This window comes from Pristiophorus japonicus, chromosome 17, assembly GCF_044704955.1.
Source record: "Pristiophorus japonicus isolate sPriJap1 chromosome 17, sPriJap1.hap1, whole genome shotgun sequence".
NCBI lineage: Eukaryota > Metazoa > Chordata > Chondrichthyes > Pristiophoridae > Pristiophorus > Pristiophorus japonicus.
Genome location: NC_091993.1, coordinates 15020255 through 15042452, shown reverse-complemented (window position 1 = coordinate 15042452; position 22198 = coordinate 15020255). Strand labels below are relative to the sequence as shown.

The following is a 22198-nucleotide window of genomic DNA, read 5'->3' as shown; positions in this document are numbered from 1 at the left end:
TGCCACCCCGCCTCCTTTTCCTATCCTTCCTAAATGTTGAATACCCCTGGATGTTGAGTTCCCAGCCTTGGTCACCCTGGAGCCATGTCAAATACATCATACCCGTTAACTGCTAACTGCTCAGTTAATTTGTCCACCTTATTCCGAATACTCCTCGCATTGAGGCACAGAGCCTTCAGGCTTGTCTTTCTAACACACTTTGCCCCTTTAGAATTTTGCTCTAATGTGGCCCTTTTTGCTTTATGCCTTAGGTTTCTCTGCCCTCCACTTTTACTTTTCTTCTTTCTATCTTTTGCTTCTGCCCCCATTCTACTTCCCCCTGTCTCCCTGCATTGGTTCCCATCACCCTGCCATATTAGGTTAACCCCTCCCCAACAGCACTAGCAAACATTCCCCTAGGACATTGGTTCCGGTCCTGCCCAGGTGCAGACCGTCCGGTTTGTACTGATCCCACCTCCCCCAGAACCGGTTCCAATGTCCCAGGAATTTGAATCCCTCCCTGCTGCACCACTCCTCAAGCCACGTATTCATCTGAGCTATCCTGCGATTCCTACTCTGACTAGCATGTGGCACTGGTAGCAATCCTGAGATTACTACTTTCGAGGTCCTACTTTTTAATTTAGCTCCTAGCTCCCTAAATTCATCTTGTAGGACCTCATCCCGTTTTTTTACTGATATCATTGGTACCTAAATGCACCACGACAGCTGGCTGTTCACCATCTCTCTTCAGAATGTCCTGCACCTGCTCCGAGACATCCTTGACCCTTGCACCAGGGAGGCAACATACCATCCTGGAGTCTCGGTTGCGGCCGCAGAAACGCCTATCTATTCCCCTTATAATTGAATCCCCTATCACTATAGCTCTCCCACTCTTTTTCCTGCCCTCCTGTGCAGCAGAGCCACCCACGGTGCCATGAACTTGGCTGCTGCTGCCCTCCCCTGATGAGTCATCCCCCTCAACAGTACCCAAAGCGGTGTATCTGTTTTGCAGCGGGGTGACCACAGGGGACCCCTGCACTACCTTCCTTGCACTGCTCTTCCTATTGGTCATCCATTCCCTATCTGGCTGTGTACCCTTTACCTGCAGTATGGCCAACTCACTAAAGGTGCTATTCACGTCATTCTCAGCATCGTGGATGCTCCAGAGTGAATCCACCCACAGCTCCAGTGCCATAATGCGGTCCATCAGGAGCTGCAGGCGGACACACTTCCCGCACACGTAGTCGTCAGGGACACCGGAAGTGTCCCTGAGTTCCCACATAGTACAGAAGGAGCATAACACATGTCCGAGCTGTCCTGCCATGACTTAACCCTTAGATCAACTTAAATTGGCAACAAGGCTAAAAGGTTACTTACTGATAAAAAAAAAAGAAAAAGAAAAACTACTTACCAATCACCAGCCAATCACTTACCCCCTTGGCTGTGATGTCACCTTTTGATTTCTTTCTACTTCTTTTTTGCCTTCTCACCCTGCTGCAGCTGCACCGCTCGGCCTTTGTCGGCCTCCCCAAGCTCGCCTCACCAACGCTGTTCCGACTGCCGCGTCCCGCAGACGTTGGGCCTTTGTCGGCCTCCCCACGCTCGCCTCACCAATGCTGTTCCGACTGCCGCGTCCCGCAGACGTTGGGCCTTTGTCGGCCTCCCCACGCTCGCCTCACCAATGCTGTTCCGACTGCCGTCTCCCGCCAACGTTGGGCCTTTGTCGGCCTCCCCACGCTCGCCTCACCAACGCTGTTCCGACTGCCGCGTCCCGCAGACGTTGGGCCTTTGTAGCGATTTGTGTGCGAGATGGTGAAATTGACGATGGCCGATTTCCATGGCCGCTAGTTTGGGTAAATATGCTCTTTACGACAAAAAACAGTGAATATATTAAACAGTCAAAAATATTGAATCTCGGCATTAAATCCATGCGGCAAGTAACGCTGGGCGATATTATGGATGTTGAATTCGCCCATTCTGCTGATTCCGTCCCAAAAAAGTGGGCGGGCAGTAATAGTTTTTATCGGCATTAATCTCATGGGGAAAGTAACGCTCGGCGATAAGTTTCCGAAAAATGCCCACCTGTTTCCATTTTGTGCCAAAATGGACGCTATATGGGCATTATACGTCATTTCAGAGGTAAAATGGGCTTTAAGTGGGTGTTAAGCATGCAAAAAAAGTGCAGGTTCTAGCCCCATATCCCTGACAAATAGGTTTAGGAATCCAGGAAAAATCTCACAATGCAGAAATAGTGCATTCTTAACAGTCATGTGTAGTGTCTAGTTAAAAATTAAAATAAAGGATTGTTGCATGGTACCCATGGAAATATGAAGTGTATCCCCATTGAGAACTGTACACATGGAGTATGATCAAGCTGCTGGCTAAATATATTTCCTGGTATCAGTACAGCTTCACAATCAACAGAAAATTCATTCATGTCAGTGAGACATTATAGTGGTTAGTAGCCTCAATTAGAATCACAGACCCAGATGGAGAATTGCACTGTAGCAATAGAATTATTAGCCCCTGGAAGCTTGAGAAAATATCAATAAAATTTGATGTACAGTTTCACATCCTAAAATATCAATTCAGCTGCGAATTACTTTTAATTTGGTGATGTGGGAAACTTGTGTACATAAATTGGTCAGTAATAGCAACTTCAGAAGACTTTAGACCAGGAGATAAAATAGCATTTCAAGGAACAGCTGAATATATTATGATATTATTAAAATTACAATTAAATACAAGAAACCAACAGTAAGTCAACCATTTTAACATGAGAGGTGGAAATGACATCATGGAATATGAACTCCATTTCAATACCTAGATATATTACTGCTTTGGGACGTGCTCCACAGTGTTATTCTGAAACAATCACTTTTTATTGTTTCCTCGGGTGTTTGATGGTCGCATGTCATGGAAGAGAGCCAAGGATGGCATGCTCTCAAATCAAATCACACAACTTGACAAGCAATGATATTAAACAATGTGATTTGACAAGCAGCTATAATCAGGATTAATCTTACTATGTCAGCTTGGTTCAGTGTTAGGAATCTCACTTTTGAGTGAGGAAGTTGTGGGTTCAAGCCCCACTCCAGGATTTGAACACATCTCTCGGTTGATATTTCAGTGCAGTCATGAGAAAGCGCTGCATTGTCAGAACTGACGTATTTCAGGTGACGTGGAACTGAGTTCCCTATTCAAACTAAAGCAGGGAGTTCTCTCAGTGTATCGGGCAACAATTATCCCTCAACCAACACCACCAAAAACAGATTATCTAGTCATTTATCTCATTTGCTGTTTGAGGGATGGTGTTGTGTTCAAAATGGCTACTGCATTTGCCTATAAAACAACAATGAAATATTTCAAATGTAATGAATTGACTGTAACGCACATTGGAACTTTCTGAGGATGTGAAAAGTGGTATATAAACGCAAGTGGTAACTTTACTGATATAGACAAGGGTATATTGCAGTTCCATTACATTTATTAAACCTTTTCTTCATATGGGATTGTTTTATAATTTCAAAGCACTGTAAATTGCAGTGTTGTAGGAAGAGTTATTACCGTACGGCACGCTGCCCACGAACGTATTGTTGTATGACAATCGCAGCTTGTTTCATCTCAAGGAATTTTTTGCGTTGAATCCAGCAACGCAGATTTTTCTGTATCGTGACTGAGGCTGCCCTCAGTTTGTCTGCTCGCAGTTTTTCCAAATACGCCACTTGCCCTGCTCGGAAGAAAATCTTTGTTTTACCAAAGTGATATTGGTTTGGATCCTGCAGAAGACAAAAAGGTTATTATTTATTCATGTATTTGCAACGTAAAAACAACCAAATAGGGACAATTGTGCCTGGATTACACAGTTTTTCTGTTGATTGATCGATGCAAAGATAAAAAATATATTGAGTTAACTATAGACATCTGAAGTTACACATAACCTCCATGAATTGATTGCATACATTTTTGATTTTGTAGCTTATCCCAAACCATAGCTATGTTATCTCCATAAGATCACTTTTAAAAGCATAATATATTACTATTAATGGAGCAAAAAAAGTTAATTGTTGTTCTATAGTTTACATTACATATTGGTGTTTCACAGTGATTTCCTTGTACATATATAGTGGAGGAAGTAAGAATAGAATGTGTTACCATTACAGTGTTGCTTATTGATTTCAATGTACCAAGTGTCAGAATTGTGACAAACTGATAAAAAAAACCAATATATAATATATATTGACTAAGGCAGAGGACAACACTAAGTTGGACAACAGTGATTTAGCTGTACTGCCTTAACCTACTGACCTGAATTAAACATTTCAAGACTTCTTTGCAAATCTGTTTTTTATTGTTTATTGCAAGATCCTGTTGTGACATCAGAATGCGGTAACGACTGAAAAACTCAAAGTAAGTCCATCTGAAAACAAAAATCAATATTTATGCGATGTAACGCTTTGTAAAACCCTCAGCATTAATGAAAGGAGTACAAAAAGCTCAGCTTTACCTGGAAGGATAACTCTGTGCGCTGATCCTAATAGTTTCCAGAACACCACAGGCTCGAAGCTGTTGCACAACTCTCTTTGAATCGTATCTAAAAATAGAAGCTTACAATGTTGCACTCTGAAGAAATATAAGTTATTAACATGATTTTTTTTTTCTGGTTTTAGAAGGATAAGTAAATATTTTCAGTTGGGAAGTATTTGGTGATTAAGAAAACTTACTCAAATGGAAGCTTCAAATCATTCGGCTTAATGCAACGCACATAGTGAGGTGTGGTAGCATTAAGGGTCTCCATGAGCAAATGCAGAGAACTACGGAACTGTAATTCACATTATTTAAGTAGGGTTAGAAATGCAATTTTACTTTGCAACAATGTTAAAACATCTCAGTGTAGAAAATGAGTCTCGACGCGAGTGTACCTTACTGCCGACAGTTGTCCGATGCTGTTTGTTAAAGGGTTTAAACCCTGGTCTCGCGGGCCTGACTTTAATGCTTGCATTCAAGCTCCCAGTGGATGATTCATTGTCTTGAAAGAAATCAGCTAGGAGATTCAACTGTGTAGTTAAAATAAAAAAACACACAAAGACTAGATTCATTGCAATACGTTTAAGCTTTCCATACCACAATTCCATGTTTCTGAGCTTTAACTTAGTTTTGTACCCTGCTCTAGGTGTTTTGGTCTATTTTGTTTAAAAGATCTATTTCACTGTTTTTGGCTAGCCATGTTTACGACAGCTTGCTGTAGTTCCCATGTACACTGAATTGTGATGACAATTTTTTTCCCTCTCCTTTATTGGGTACAGTTCCACAAGCACTATTCATCCTCCAGTACCTCACTTGAGTGGTCATTACTCAAGCGTGAGCCTTGACAATTAAGTGCCAGAAAGTTTCCACAGACTCGAGTTTGATCCTGTGCTTACTCAGTGTCCACGCACGCACACAATTTCAACTATACAACAGTTAGAAACTGGGCAATTATACTTTCCCTAAGTAGGAGCAGTGTGGCTAAGTGTATTGTCCCTCTGCCACCCCATCTCAGATGAGCTAATTTAGCACGGATCAGAAATAAAATCTGGGAACTTCCTGCTGTGTATGGTCCAGACATGCTGACACAATGGGCTGAATGGCCTCCTTCTGTGCTGTACACTTCTATGATTCTATTTTATCTGTGAGCCACGAGTGGAGCGATAGAAAGTTTGGTTGTGTGATCCATCAACACTGAACTGCTTATGATAACTGTATCAAGTTTTCAGTTTTTGTGATTAGAATTGGTGTTTTCTGATTCATGTGTCTGTATCAGTTCTATGTCATTTATATGGCTGCTGTAACTATTGGCAATAAACACCAATTCCTCAATCATAGCAGATCACATTTTGCTCTCAAACATTACATTTCTTACTACTGTAACATGCAACTTACCTGCTTTGCAGAATAAATATATGGGAGTTTGCATAATGACATACACAAGTTACATAGGGATATGTTTTCTTCTGTTCAGCAACCCTAGTGTAAGTGAGCCTTTGGATATATTCAAGAGGGAGTTAGAAATGGCCCTTACGGCTAAGGGGATCAAGGGGTATGGAGAGAAAGCAGGAAAGGGGTACTGAGGGAATGATCAGCCATGATCTTATTGAATGGCGGTGCAGGCTCAAAGGGCCGAATGGCCTACTCCTGCAACTATCTTCTATGTGTTCTACGTTTTCTTTCTGCCTTATATTCTGACAGACATTTTCGTTCCAATTTTAACTCAGGGCAGGAAAAGTGTGGGCGGGGCTGAAGGCGGATGGCAAACCAGCAGTGTGAGGTGCGAAGGTTTTTGCCACATTGTTGACCTGTACAAGTATTCCCCAGAAATCGGAGGAAGTCCGTAACTAGCATAATAAAGGCGTAAATGCAACCATGCAGTAACTGTGCATTGCCAAGACCGGCAGCTATTTTATGTTGCATATTTGAGTCACTGTGCAGAAGGAGGCGTTGCATATGCAATTGTTCCACTGTTGCTTGATGTGTCCCTGCAATATAAATGGGACAGATTCAGCTCCAAAGGAACTGGTGTAGTTAAGATTCCACTAGAAGCTGTTCTGTAGAAAATAAAGGGACATTAAAGGAGAATTAACCCCTTTTCAGCTGCAGGACAATCAGTCCCACACAGTGCACAGACATCATGTATGGAATTGTAGTACAAGAGGAGAAAAGAAACGGGCTCCTATATAGGTGACGACACTGCAATAACTAGCTACAGCAGGTAAATTACTATAGGGAAGAAATTCTGAGTTGTTTTCGTATGAAATAAATATGTTAACAGAATGGAATTTGGAATGAGCATGTTCAGCGATCGTATGAGGACAGCGGCGATGGATATTTCGACCCTTATATCTGTAAACAAACTTTTAAAATTGGTAATCTTTCTTACAAAAAGCTCTATATAAATGATCATTGCATTACAGAGATGGTCACAAACCTTACTTTTCTTCAGTACATTAATCAGTTCTTCGTACAATGTATCTCTGTTCTTCTCGAGGAATCCCTCACATTCATATTGCACCTTGACAAGGTGAAAAACTAAAAAGTAGTTTATTGCAAGACACCAGTACTATAAATCTCAGCTTCCACAGTTATCAGATATGTCGTTAATAATGGAGAAGTTCAAGGACACTGCAGAACAGAACCGCTCGGACAGTATCTTACCTTGTCAGCAAAGTGCAGGATGATGAAGGCTTTGCTCAACATTCTAGGCTTCTCGAAGAGAGGGTTTTTATTTAAGTAATTATTCTGTAGTTTCTGAAGCCAGTTTTCCTCTGTTCCTTGTGGCAACTGTATAAATAATTTTCAAAAATCAACTTGATATTTATTGTGTGCTTGGAAACGGCCTTCTTATTTTTCTGTGATTGTTAATGTGATACTTACAATTACTTTCTCGCTCACAATAATAACCCACGTGTCTCTATTTCAGATACTACAATTGTAGAGCAGATGCACCTATAGCCAAGCTCCACGAGTCAACGTGTGGTTATAAAGCCAATTGTGGCACAGGTTTGGAAACACTTCAATTGTGCACTCCTGCCCACCATAACCCCTAGTCCCCCTTTATGTTGTACTTATTCTGGAAATATCCGAAGGTAATTGACTATCGAACATGATTAATCAATGCCCCTTGTGTATTTTTGGTGTACTGGCCTCACATTGTCAAAAAGCTTCCATCTTGGAAAAGCAATATTTGGTAGATGGGAAAACAGGCCAGTTGTGTTTTAGATATTTTACTATAAAATAAGCCAGATACATTACTGTCTAATTCTAGAAAGATCAAGCTGATACAGGCATTGCTAAGTATTAAAATGACACGAATGATCAGGAGCACCACTGGCTTTTAGGCTTCATAGCAGTTAAATAATATTTAAATGAAATGTGGGCCATTTCCACTACTTAAATTGGAAGCACAATGGTCATCTAAGACATTGGCCCAGAAACACCGGTCAGCTGCTTCCCGCGAGCGATCGGGTAAAAAACTTTAAAAAGATGCGCACTTACCTGAAGCTGCTGCTCCCACGCGAGTTCCTGGTCCCGAGGCCTCCACTGACTGCACGTAGCAGTGCGTGCACGTCAGGACATGCGCAGAGCTGGAGCTGCAGTCACATGGCTCTGGGCAGCCAATCAGGTAAAGTATGTTCTCATTCATAATAATGGGAACTCCGTAAGTTGGACTTCCATTATTATGAATGGGGGGGATTCCCAAACACACAAAACACTAATAAAAAAATAGAAAATAAACACCACATATTTTTATTAATTTAAATTAAAGTTATTTATGTATTATAAAAAAATATATATTTTTCTGATTTTTAAAAGAACGTTTTTTAAATTATGGTTTAAAATAAACTTACCGTAGTGGGGTGGGTTTTTAAAACAATAAAATGTGTTTTTATAATTTTATTTTAAAATGTTTCTGTGTATTTTAAAACTCTTACGCCTGTAAAAGTTGGCTATGCACCTGCTTTTATCTGGAGCAAGTGTTTTCAGAACATCCACTGAGCAAGAGATAGGCAAATACTGCGATCTTGCCCATGCAAATGTGCTGGCTCCCGAGATATGGAAGATCTGTCAAGCTCCAGACTGACAGATCGAAAAAGCCGGTTTTCAGCGCATGCGCATTGTGCACTGAAAACCGGCTTTTGCGCTGCCTTCCCGGGTCCGTACACACTCCGTACAGACCTGGGAGGCTGGAATTTCTGGGCCACTATTTGCTGTTCATGCCCTCCGGCAGACTAACCTGGTTATCCAGATATACAGTCATATTTTGTTCTTTATTGAATATCAAAGATTCTTGAGTGACCAGAATAATGTACCAATTTAAAGTTCAATAATTTACCCAAAAATCTACTGCCCAATGAAAAGTCATGTGAACTCATAAAACTAGGGAAATACAAAACTCCCCTTTATTCTTATTTGTCACTGTATGCACTGCATAAAAAGTAGACAATTAAAAAATTAGAATTCTTTCAAAATTAACAGAATATGATTTCAATAAAAACCTGCGAAGATGATTAAAAAAACAAAGGCGGCAAAATAAATGTTATAATGGACTGTGTATGTGAGCAGATCTCCTCAATCTGAACTCCCAGGTGTATCTCTCATTGCAGCCTGAAGGATTGGCTGGGACCTAAATGCTCATCAACAGTAGGCAATTATTTAAACATTTCATTCTTACCAGGCACTCCTCGTCCAGTAGCTCCAGTATGCCCATCTTGGCTTCTATCAAATCAATGCAAGGTTGATTGTCATTGAATTCTATCAATGTCCAAGGAATATCCTCCTTCATGTATTCATCTTGTTCCAGTTTAAACACATGCTGGAGAGATTTGACATCTAAGGTGTTTAATTTGCATTTATTTTCATTATAGGAAAGATAACCTTGTAGATGATGGTTAAGTTCAGATATTGGTACTGCTATCATTCCATAGAGTTGGTTAAAATTATAATCAAAATGATGAACAGATGATAGAATTAAAATGGGAACATGCTATTGAAATACTTACCAAGTTGAACTGTTGCTGCAGTTTTTCATTGGCATAATTTATACAAAACTGTTCAAAACTATTCACGTCAAAGGTTTCAAACCTAAATGGATATAAAATAATAATTTTGCTTGCCTTTTGAATTAATGATATGTAATAGTTTACAGCAAAATTTATATATAATTCTAAATAACACAATTGTCTCCCTGATGGCATAATGGATACATTAGTACTAAACCTTACAGATTCCAGGTTTGAGTACCAATCTGTGAGGAGTTAGCTGATTTCAACCACAGCAACAATTGAGATACTACATTTGACCTCAGTGCTCTGGGCTTGAGAAGAGAAATAAAATCATACAGGAGTTTAACTCCATAATTCAGTCTCACTGAATAATATCCAGTCATTGTACCTCTCAACTGCCCATTGTAATGAGAGATCTCAACATTAAGCACTGAGAAAGCACAAAAGATTCCTAAGCTTGTAAATTCAATTGCTTTGCTGGTTGCACAGAAAACTGTACTCCTGCTCCAATCCAAAATTGAATTGCTCCCTTTCAACACATTGTAGGTTGAGAGGTTAGGTCAATCAACCCCTGGTAGAAAGTGTAGCTATGTCAACTTTGGATGAAGACAGGATGAGGTTCAGAGATGGTGCTCTCCCCAGTTGAATAGCTTACTGGGGTCACTAATGCAGAATGGCCACCTGCATGAGGTATCAGAGAGCTATTCATCATAGGCAGTCCCTCGAGTCGAGGATGACTTGCCAAAAAGTTCACAGGTATTTCAATGAAAGACCTAATATTCTAGGTCCCGAACTAAATCTTGAAGGGTGGAAGATGCCTGTGCGTGAATTCTTTTAACGTGTGGTGGCCGTTGCACACCAGTCATCACACGGGCTTGACAGAGCTAGGTCTTGGTCCAGTGGCCAGGGTTAACCAAGACGACTGGAGACCAGCTCCGCTGCATGGACCTAATGCGCACATATCAGAGGTAACAGAGAGAGCTATTAGCATTCATTGAACTGGAATCAGTGCCTCCTGGAGATTAAAAAAAAAGAAAAATCAATTTATTCTTTTATTATTGATGCACACTTTTGTGTTGATTCTTACTTGATTTGGTGGCATTAACTGGGTCTTAATGGCCCCAAATTGGGACAAAGCAATAGCACCTCATAACCCGGATGATGCAGCCGGATGCATATTGAAAGGGGCCTACCGCCAAGTGTCCAAAATGACAACCTGTTTCAGGCAGTAAGCAACTTTTAATATGCCAGTGGACCAATTGCCATTTTAGATTGGAACTGGTCAGGTCATGCGCCATGCTGGAATGTTCCCTGGTCCACAATAATAATCTAGGCCACCGCCATCCCAGGACACTCAACCCAATCCCCCACTCCCGTTCCCCCCCCCACCCACCCTCCACAATGGTGACGCCTCCACCTGAATTTTCCGAGCTGTGGCAAAAATGGCTCAATATTGGTCGGTCTCAATCCAGCGAGCTGTGTCGGGACGTCCTTTTGGCACATCGCAACTCACTGGCCCAACATGAATGAGGCGGGGACCTCAAAATCACAGCTACCTCTTCAAGTGTGGGCAACAGGCCAGCACGCTCCATCATTTGGTCGTCCAAAAGTCAAAGCGAACCCCACTGTGTAGTGTTGAAATTTTAACGTCACAATGTTTCTTTTCCCATAAAGTGATAATGAGGTGCAGTTTGCACATGTCGATAAACACTTTAAATTTAAGCTAAATTTTAGTTTGCTAAATGTTAGCTAAAGAGACAATTAAAGCCCCAAAATAAGTACTAACATTTTCCTGCAAAATGAACACTGCATTATTTGGTATTTTCATTACCCATAAATGTCCAGAACACCAATGAATGTATGCTGTTTGCCAGAAAACTGTAAAGCCTTGTTAATGTTATCCACAATGTAGCTGAACAGATGAGCATAGATGTGTTTGGCCAAAGCATCCTTGGCATTGATTGCTTGAACCTTGGTCATGGGTTTGATCACAGTGTCTGAGGCAGTAGCAATTTTTCTGTGGCACAGCCCATAAGCCATCGCCTGTGGCTTTACTTCAAGGAGTTCACAAAATACTTTCAGATGATGATCATCATGCTGTTTAGGGGAAAACAATAAAATGGAATGAGGATCATTACGGCTTAATTCTTAAAATTAAAAACTCAGTAGCTACGTGTACTTTTATTCCTTAATAATTAATTTAAATGTTATTGTGTAAAGGTTTTGTGTTGATGGCAATTTCTGACTTAGCACAAACAGTTCATAGGCCCCAAGCTTTCCACACGATAAAAAACGGGCGCCCCTCCGAGCTGGGCGCCCGTTTTTCGCGCCGAAAACGGGGCGCCGGAAAAAAAACGCGCGATTCTGGAGCGCCCTGCAGCTCCATGTCTGCTTGGCGCGGCGCCCAGGGGGACGGAGCCTACCACTCGCGCCGATTTTGTAAGTGGGAGGGGGCGGGTACCATTTAAATTAGTTTTTTTCCTGCCAGCAACCCTGCGCATGCGCGTTGGAGCGTTCGCGCATGCGCAGTGTGAAGGAAACATTGGCACTCGGCCATTTTTGTAGTTCTTTGTAGCTGTTTAATTTTTGAACATTTTTTAATAAAAGCACATTGCCATCAGCACATCAGCACTGAGGCTTCTTGCAGCAGTGAGAAGGCTGCAGGAAGCCTCAGAAAGTTGAGGCAGCCGTTTCCCTCCCCCCCCCCCCCCCGCGGGAACGGCTTCCTCCTCCCCCCCCCCCGCGGGAACGAACGGTTTCCTCAACTTGTGAGGCTTCCTGCAGCATTCTCCCTGGCTGAAGCACTTTCACACAGGTAGGAAGATGGTTTATTTAATCTTTTCTTTGCTTATAAATTTTTATTCAGGTTGGATTTATTTGTATAATATTTGTATAAGTATAAATAAGGATTTATTATAGAATTTAATGACTTCCCTTCCCCCCCACTCCCCCCACCCCCCCACCTCGTTCTGGACGCCTAATTTGTAACCTGCGCCTGATTTTTTAATGTGTAGACAAGGTTTTTTCAGCTCTACAAAAATCTTCACTTGCTCCGTTCGAAGTTAGCTTGGAGTACGTTTTCACTGTGGAAACTTTGAAATCAGGCGTCAGTGGCCGGACACGCCCCCTTTTGAAGAAAAAATTCTGTTCCAAAGTGAAACTGTTCTAACTGACTAGAACTGCAGAAAAAAAAATGTGGAGAATTGCGATTTCTAAGATAGTCCGTTCTCCACCAGTTGCTCCTAAAAATCAGGCGCAAATCATGTGGAAACTTGGGCCCTAAGACTCAGTTAAAATAGCACAGAAGGAGGCCTTGTGGCCCACTGTGCCTGTGCCACTCTCTGGAAAAGCTTCCCCAATTAGTCCCACTCCACCATACTTTTCCCATAGCCCTGCAAATCTTTGCCTTTTTATGTATATATGCAGTCCATTCCAGATCATAACTGCTCGCTGCGTAAAAAACATTCACAACTCCACCCTGGCATTTTTTGTCAATTACCTTAAATCTGTCTGCTCTGGTTACCGACCCACCTGCCAGTGGAAACATTTTCTCCCGATCTTCTCTATCAAATCCCCTCATAATTTTGAATCCATCTATTAAATCGCCCCTTAACCTTCTTTGCTCATTGGTGAACAATCCCAGCTCCTCCAGTCTCTCCACATATCTGAATTCCCCCATCTCTGGTACCTGGAGTGCATAAGGGATGGTTTTTTAGACCAATATGTCGAGGAACCAACTAGGGGGGAGGCCATCTTAGACTGGGTGTGAGGTAATGAGAGAGGATTAATTAGCAATCTCGTTGTGCGAGGCCCCTTGGGGAAGAGTGACCATAATATGGTGGAATTCTGCATTGGGATGGAGAATGAAACAGTTAATTCAGAGACCATGGTCCAGAAGTTAAAGAAGGCTAACTTTGAAGGTATGAGGCGTGAATTGGCTGGGATGGATTGGCGAATGATACTTAAGGGGTTGACTGTGGATGGGCAATGGCAGACATTTAGAAACCGCATGGATGAACTACAACAATTGTACATTCCTGTCTGGCATAAAAATAAAAAAGGGAAGGTGGCTCAACCGTGGCTATCAAGGGAAATCAGGGATAGTATTAAAGCCAAGGAAGTGGCATACAAATTGGCCAGAAATAGCAGCGAACCTGGGGACTGGGAGAAATTTAGAACTCAGCAGAGGAGGACAAAGGGTTTGATTAGGGCAGGGAAAATGGAGTATGAGAAGAAGCTTGCAGGGAATATTAAGACGGATTGCAAAACTTTCTATAGATATGTAAAGAGAAAAAGGTTAGTAAAGACAAATGTAGGTCCCCTGCAGTCAGAATCAGGGGAAGTCATAACGGGGAACAAAGAAATGGCGGACCAATTGAACAAGTACTTTGGTTCGGTATTCACGAAGGAGGACACGAACAACCTTCCGGTTATAAAAGGGGTCGGGGAGTCTAGTAAGGAGGAGGAACTGAGGGAAATCCTTATTAGTCGGGAAATTGTGTTGGGGAAATTGATGGGATTGAAGGCCGATAAATCCCCAGGGCCTGATGGACTGCATCCCAGAGTACTTAAGGAGGTGGCCTTGGAAATAGTGGATGTGTTGACAGTCATTTTCCAACATTCCATTGACTCTGGATCAGTTCCTATAGAGTGGAGGGTAGCCAATGTAACCCCACTTTTTAAAAAAGGAGGAAGAGAGAAAACAGGGAATTATAGACCGGTTAGCCTGACATCGGTAGTGGGTAAAATGATGGAATCAATTATTAAGGATGTCATAGCAGTGCATTTGGAAAGAGGTGACATGATAGGTCCAAGTCAGCATGGATTTGTGAAAGGGAAATCATGCTTGACAAATCTTCTGGAATTTTTTGAGGATGTTTCCAGTAGAGTGGACAAGGGAGAACCAGTTGATGTGGTATATTTGGACTTTCAGAAGGCGTTCGACAAGGTCCCACACAAGAGATTGATGTGCAAAGTTAGAGCACATGGGATTGGGGGTAGTGTACTGACATGGATTGAGAACTGGTTGTCAGACAGGAAGCAAAGAGTAGGAGTAAATGGGTACTTTTCAGAATGGCAGGCAGTGACTAGTGGGGTACCGCAAGGTTTTGTGCTGGGGCCCCAGCTGTTTACACTGTACATTAATGATTTAGATGAGGGGATTAAATGTAGTATCTCCAAATTTGCGGATGACACTAAGTTGGGTGGCAGTGTGAGCTGCGAGGAGGATGCTGTGAGGCTGCAGAGCGACTTGGATAGGTTAGGTGAGTGGGCAAATGCATGGCAGATGAAGTATAATGTGGATAAATGTGAGGTTATCCACTTTGGTGGTAAAAACAGAGAGACAGACTATTATCTGAATGGTGACAGATTAGGAAAAGGGGAGGTGCAAAGAGACCTGGGTGTCATGGTACATCAGTCATTGAAGGTTGGCATGCAGGTGCAGCAGGCGGTTAAGAAAGCAAATGGCATGTTGGCCTTCATAGCAAGGGGATTTGAGTACAGGGGCAGGGAGGTGTTGCTACAGTTGTACAGGGCATTGGTGAGGCCACACCTGGAGTATTGTGTACAGTTTTGGTCTCCTAACCTGAGGAAGGACATTCTTGCTATTGAGGGAGTGCAGCGAAGGTTCACCAGACTGATTCCCGGGATGGCGGGACTGACCTATCAAGAAAGACTGGATCAACTGGGCTTGTATTCACTGGAGTTCAGAAGAATGAGAGGGGACCTCATAGAAACATTTAAAATTCTGACGGGGTTAGACAGGTTAGATGCAGGAAGAATGTTCCCAATGTTGGGGAAGTCCAGAACCAGAGGTCACAGTGTAAGGATAAGGGGTAAGCCATTTAGGACCGAGATGCGGAGGAACTTCTTCACCCAGAGAGTGGTGAACCTGTGGAATTCTCTACCACAGAAAGTTGTTGAGGCCAATTCACTAAATATATTCAAAAAGGAGTTAGATGAGGTCCTTACTACTTGGGGGATCAAGGGGTATGGCGAGAAAGCAGGAATGGGGTACTGAAGTTGAATGTTCAGCCATGAACTCATTGAATGGCGGTGCAGGCTAGAAGGGCCGAATGGCCTACTCCTGCACCTATTTTCTATGTTTCTATGTTTCTATCCTAGTAAAACCCTTCTGCACTCTTTCATCTCCTCAATCAGCTGTATATTAATATACCCTGTTAAAACGTTCTTATTAAGGACAAAAGCAGCATGAAAACAATCAAACACTGAATTAAAAGATTTAAAAAAATATATATTAAAAATCTTAACCTAGAATGATTATTCTTTTTATTTCAGGAGCTCCAGGTATGAATTAATACTCTGAATATAAACATAACAGTGGATCACTAATGTAGTGATTGTACATTAGTGCGGCCTCGTGTTGTATAATTACTATTACTGAGATGCAGTATAAGATATCACAACATACTGAAGGTTTGAAAGCTGCAACTTACATTGACTGAAGATTTATCGTCACCCACAGCTCTTATTCCTACATTTCCTAAATGCAGAATCCCTGCCATTACTTTGAAGATATCCATCTGAATGTCTTCTTTCAAGCCTGCAACACAGATTTATTTCCAGTTAAATGCACCTAGTGTTTCTCGGGTCAGATTAGAAGATTTCAATTATTGAAAGCTGAAGTGATTCCAAATTAATCTGTTGGCATCACTGGACCAAGAGAGAGAGAATGTGTACAGGTGACAGAAAACAAAATTAAGATAAGAAACAAGGAAAATTGTTTTATAGATATGCTGTATACAGAATCTATTATCCAGCTCATGGGTAAAAGTTTAAAAGTTTAATCCAGTTTGTCATTTAAACTTTATATCCACTACTGATTGTTAATTATGATGTCTTTTATTTCCTAACCAGTTTAAATTTTATTCTGTCTTTTCACTGCTGTGTGTTCAAGAAAGTGTGTTTACTAGTTCACTAGAAATACTGACCACATGCAATTTTCCCATGTTTAATGATATCGCCATACATAGTGACTGGATGAAAATACCTTGAGGTTTTAAAATCTTAAACTTGACATCACCTAACCACTACTTCCTACTTTTCCATCTCTTCTCTTTTTGTTGGCCTTCTACATTTTCTTTTGAATTAAAAAGTTTCTAGTACATTTACAGTGCAAGTATATTTGCAGCAATACAAATTGCATTGGCTGTGCTATTATATGGTAGATCCAAAAATTGCGAGACTCTGCTCCCAATGAAGAGTCTTACTCAATTGTGGTAAAAATCGGGGAACTGGGCAGAGAGGTCAGCACACCTGGTTTGTGGTGCTCCCAATTAAAACGAATGGATGGAGAATTGAGTGCGCTATGAATTAGACACACGGATCTCCGTGCGGATCTTTAACATTAACACAATGACTACACTTCAAAAGTACATCATTGGCTATAAAACACTTTGGGACATCCTGAGAAGCGCGATATAAAAATGCAAGTTCTTCTTTCTTTGATTTGCATTCCGATTAATCAATCGGAGATCGCCAAGTCACAGCATAGCTTTCAAACTTGAAATATTAGATAAATATCTTCTCTCAGAGGGTTGTAAATCTATGGAATTCTCTGCCCCAGAGAGTTGTGGAGGCTGGGTCATTTGAATATATTTAAGGCGGAGATAGATTTTTGAGCGATAAGGGAGTAAAGGGTTATGGAGAGCGGTCAGGGAAGTGGAGCTGAGCCCATGATCAGATCAGCCATAATCTTATTGAATGGCGGAGCAGGCTCAAGGGGCCAAATGGCCTACTCCTGCTCCTATTTCTTTGCTTAAACGTTCTATGTTTAAAACTGGAATACTTGTGGATGAATTCCTCTGTACAATTGTTGCTGCTTTGGCAGTTAGCCCAAAGAAACAATAAAGGCTTCTTAAGATAAGTAGTCATTTGAAACATGTAACATTTTATTTAATAACAAATGTAATCTACCAAAATAGAAAGAGCAGTAGATAACATACTATTTAAACATCTCATTACATTTGGTGTGTCACAGCATCAAACCAACTTCGGAATTAGTAGAGGTTTTCAGCTGCAAATTCGATGCAAAGTGATCATTTTAAATAAGATTTGTCTGGGATCTGGTCCAATTTAAAATGTACCAGTGGCAACTGCCTAGTTTAAAAACAGTTCCACAACTATGCCAATGTACATAACATTTAAGCACTGTTTTCAACTTCCAGCTGGGCATTGTGGTTTTTTTTAAAAAATGTATTCGTTCATGGGATGTGGTTGTCGCTGTCTATTCCAGCATTTATTGCCCATCCCGAATTGCCCTTGAGAATATGGTGATGAGCCGCCTTCCTGAACCGCCACAGTCCGTGTGATGAAGGTACGCCCACAGTGCTGACTTCCGTTGTAGCGGTAGTGCAACAAAGCAAAGTGGCTCACTAGGCCATTTCAGAGGGCAGTTAAGTGTCAACCACATTGCTGTGGGTCTGGAGTCACATATAGGCCAGACTGGGTAAGGGCAGCAGGTTTCCTTCCCTAAAGGAAATTAGTGAACCAGTTGTGCTTTTCTGACAATCCGGTAATTTCAAGGTCACCATTATTGACATTAGCTTTTTAATTCCAGATTTATTTAATTAACTGAATTTAAATTTCCCCGGCTGCCGTGGTGTGGGTGAGGGCTGAGGTGGGTGGCAAACTGTCCGGCCCTCCACAGCGTGAGGAGATTTGAACTCCCAGGCCTCGTCCGACCCTGGAGGGATGTGGTGGTTGGCCGGTAGGCAGATGTGGAATATCGGGAGGGAGCAGGCCGCCATTGGGGATCTGGAAGCGACAGCCCCGGCACTCAGATAAGTAGTTTGGAGAGGGATTAGGGAGGGGGAGGGATACCCAGGGCAGGAGACGCCCACGGTTTCATTGTGGGGACCGGCGGAGCACGTCTGCTCCACTGCCCCACAAGGGACCTATAAAAAAAGCCCTAAAATCTACTTACCATTTTGGGCCTCTTCTGTCCCATGCCCATCTTGCTGCTAGGTTGGCCTGGTGGGGAAGCCACAAGGGCTTCCCACCCAAACCTCCAGTTAAAATTGGTGTCATTGCATACTTGAAGTACGACCCCTCTGCTTTCCAGCAGGTGTGTCTCTCTCAGCTGCTCAGAAGAGCAGGCTAAGATTACAAACCACGGTAAGGCAGCGGGATTGGTGTAGTAAGACGCAGTGGCCATTTTACCAGTTTGCCCGCCCGGTTTCCGCTGGGTGGCCAGGATTAAAATTGGTCCATTAAATGTCAGCACCACACCAAAAAAGTGTGAAATACATTTTACTCATTCATTAGTGAGCCATTCATAAATCTCTATTTGAATTTTTCCTCTGCATTTTTCACAGTTCCTCTCCCTTGGATATTGTTGCACAATTCTAGCAGTCCTTTGGGTAGCTCACTCAAGTGGTTATTCTTCTTGTGTTTTCCTAGACAGTGAGCCTTGACAGGCTATTCAACTCTGGGGTGGGGTGGGACACATTACTGACAATTCGACATCTAGGCATGCACATTTTACTGTAGGAGTTACTGGATAGTGATCATGAGCAGGAATCCGAGCTGACTTTCACCTCCATAGCCCCAGGACGCGGGCACTAATTGTCGCACCCTAACCAACACTCCAGCTGAGATCACTTAACCCAGCACAGTATCTTTGTGGTTTGTATGGCTGAGTACCAGGAACTGTTGGAACATTTACTAACAGCCATTTGAGAAGCTGTGCATTGATTCATCATCACTTACCCAGGAGTAAAAATGTTTTTTGTGTTTCAAAGAAGTCCTTTTGGTCATTAACACCATCAATGATAGAATTTCCACCCATGTTCACGTAACTAAAGTTTTCTGCAGCAGCTGTAAATAAGTTTAAAATATCTAATCATAAAATATATACGACAACTGTTGAGTTCAAGAAAAATCTTATTTCCCAGAAATTGGCCTGATTAAAAACAACATAGTCGCTTGTAACACAGATGCCTCATCAGTAGAGAAGGCGGACTGGTAAAGTTCGTATGATACAGATTTTTCAAGGTAGAAAGCTATCAATAGTCCTACCTAATTTCAGATTCTTGAACTTGGGTTGATCAGCAGAAGCACAAAGCTGGTAGAAAATATGATAATTTCTCTCGTTTTCAGTCTAGATTTAACAAATAGATGTTGCAATGTAATTACAATAGGGCTAATGCAATTAGATCATTGGTATGAACTGACGTTAGACACCATAAGACCACATTTCACAATGAACTTAATATAAGATTTCTGCGGAGAAGTAGGATACAGAAGGCTAACAAGCGATTGTGCTTAATGCTTAAATACAAAGCTGTGGAAGATATGAGGTTATCCAGCTGGGAGAGTGCAAGAGCTGCACACCAATATCCACTTCACTCAGCATGCTGCTCCTGCTAGATTCAGCATGATTCAACTATTTATAAATATAAATAAATTAATACTTTTAGGAAAAAAAAATGAATGAAGACTATTTCTATTGCTGGAGAGCAGTGTCATCATCAACATCTTAAAACCATAAGAACATGATCAATTGAACAGAATATGCAACGTTCGCTTTAGAATGTAACTTCCTTCATTCTTTTTTTGTTTTAAAACTGATCTTTCTAGCTGATCATCTGAGTCACTAGAGGGTGCGGGGATGGGTGGGCATGGAAATAATGATCATCCAGGACAGCCCAATAACCCTTAGAGGAAGTACATGTGACCATCAGTTTAACAGTAGTCTCATGACTTCAGAATTAATTTGTAGAATAGTTACAATTATATGAGTGACTCGTGAGTTGCAGAATAAATGGCAATATTTGAATCATTGAAAAAAGACAGATTTATTGCAAATGTAATTGCACTTAACGGAGTTCTGTAGAGAAGGATACATACATGAACATGTCGTACAACCACAATATTTCCCTCTGCCTAATCTAATTCTTACCTGAAACACCACCCTCGACTTTTCCAGCAGGTATGTTCTCATGTTTGCACCAATGATTCGATACCGGTTATCAAAACTGATCCCAGTGTATTTACCAAAACGACTGCTATTGTCATTTCGTGTCGTCTTTGCATTCCCAATAGCCTGGAAACAAGGATACATTGCTACAGGTCTTGTGAGGCAGAACATGCATTAGGTAATCTTGCAATCACACCATTGATGAATATTTATTGGGAAACTTTAATCCCAAAGATTTGATGAAAACCTGGATTTATGAAAGCTTTATTTCTTCATTTTGATGATGGAAAGTTTGAATTAAGACCTTAAGGACTGGATTTTCTGCTGCTGAAGCCTCTGTTTTCGGCCCGGAGGGGCAGCAATGGCGGCGGTGAGCTCTTCCGGGCGAGCAGCCCCTGCTGGGGCTTTCAGGACCGGTTTTCGTGGGGCACGGAGCATTACTGTCCAGAAGAGGCGAGCCGGTGGGCAACACCCCTGGTTGCGACACCGGCTCGATTTTTGACTGCCGCCTGACCCGTGGCACCCCGTAGCGCGCCCTGGTGGCACCGCCTGTGTAAGCTGACAGTGAGGGAAGTAATGTCCACCGCAGGCAAGTGTCATTGTTTCTTTCTTTTTTTTTGCGATGGCGGGGGTTATGTATTAAGAATGTTTTGGGTGTTTTTTTTTTTCAGCTTTTATTTTCCCCAGGCCTCTCTCAGAGTGCTCCCGGGATGGCTCTTTAGCTCGGGATTTTCGCTTGCTCAGCTGGCCTTGCGCCCGAAGAGAGGTATACAATGCCGCCTTCAGTGCTCCGCCCCACACCCGGGGCCCAGCTGCACAATTTTGCTGAATGAGGCGCAAACTTTACCGCTCCGCTGATATTATCGCCCCGAAATCAGCAAAGCCAAAAATCCAGCCCGAACAATTACAAATTGAAGGTCAACTTAACAATTTTCATTTCATATAACTATAACTCTTAATTTAAAGTTGCTTAATTGAAATTTGAATTCAAAACATGGAACAAAGGCATCCTGTTCTGTATAATGAAAAATGCTTAATTTATACTGCTGGATTATTTTTAAAAATTCAGAGCATCAAAAGCTATTTTGAATTAAAAGGAGTAGAGAGTAATGTTACTTTGCAGGACATATACGGAGGGATATTTATCCTTCCCAATATCTATTACCAGTATCATCTCCAAGGTTAATTTTAGCTAGTTTTAGGCAATAGATCCTGGACACAGACAATAAGGAACTTGTTCCTGATTGCATAAAACAAAACTTCACAAACTTGAAGCAGGATGTGTTATAAATAGCAACATTAGAAACATAGCAACATAGAAACATAGAAAATAGGTGCAGGAGTAGGCCATTCGGCCCTTCGAGCCTGCACCACCATTCAATAAGATCATGGCTGATCATTCACCTCAGTACCCCGTTCCTGCTTTCTCTCCATACCCCTTGATCCCTTTAGCCGTAAGGGCCATTTCTAACTCCCTCTTGAATATATCCAATGAACTGGCATCAACAACTCTCTGCGGTAGAGAATTCCACAGGTTAACAACTCTCTGAGTGAAGAAGTTTCTCCTCATCTCAGTCCTAAATGGTTTACCCCTTATCCTTAGACTATGTCCCCTGGTTCTGGACTTCCCCAACATCAGGAACATTCTTCCTGCCAGTCCCTTCAGAATTTTATATGTTTCTATGAGATCCCCTCTCATCCATCTAAACTCCATGTGAATACAGGTCCAGATGATCCA

At 41.9% G+C, this 22198-nt stretch overlaps 1 protein-coding gene across 1 annotated transcript in view; it reads right to left on the bottom strand.

Moving 5' to 3' along the window:
* The window catches only part of myo5c (myosin VC), a 97421-nt gene that overhangs the window by 48624 nt on the left and 26599 nt on the right, over window positions 1–22198 (bottom strand). Inside the window, exons 5-18 of the mRNA XM_070858413.1 lie at window positions 20443–20586; window positions 19560–19641; window positions 19251–19358; window positions 15977–16083; window positions 11350–11615; window positions 9516–9597; window positions 9188–9328; window positions 7171–7296; window positions 6944–7027; window positions 4902–5036; window positions 4704–4801; window positions 4487–4573; window positions 4288–4399; window positions 3547–3758 (exon numbers count right to left, since the gene is read on the bottom strand). Coding sequence (XP_070714514.1) covers window positions 3547–3758; window positions 4288–4399; window positions 4487–4573; window positions 4704–4801; window positions 4902–5036; window positions 6944–7027; window positions 7171–7296; window positions 9188–9328; window positions 9516–9597; window positions 11350–11615; window positions 15977–16083; window positions 19251–19358; window positions 19560–19641; window positions 20443–20586 — 1784 coding nt within the window. The remainder of the gene's footprint in view (window positions 1–3546; window positions 3759–4287; window positions 4400–4486; window positions 4574–4703; window positions 4802–4901; window positions 5037–6943; window positions 7028–7170; window positions 7297–9187; window positions 9329–9515; window positions 9598–11349; window positions 11616–15976; window positions 16084–19250; window positions 19359–19559; window positions 19642–20442; window positions 20587–22198) is intronic.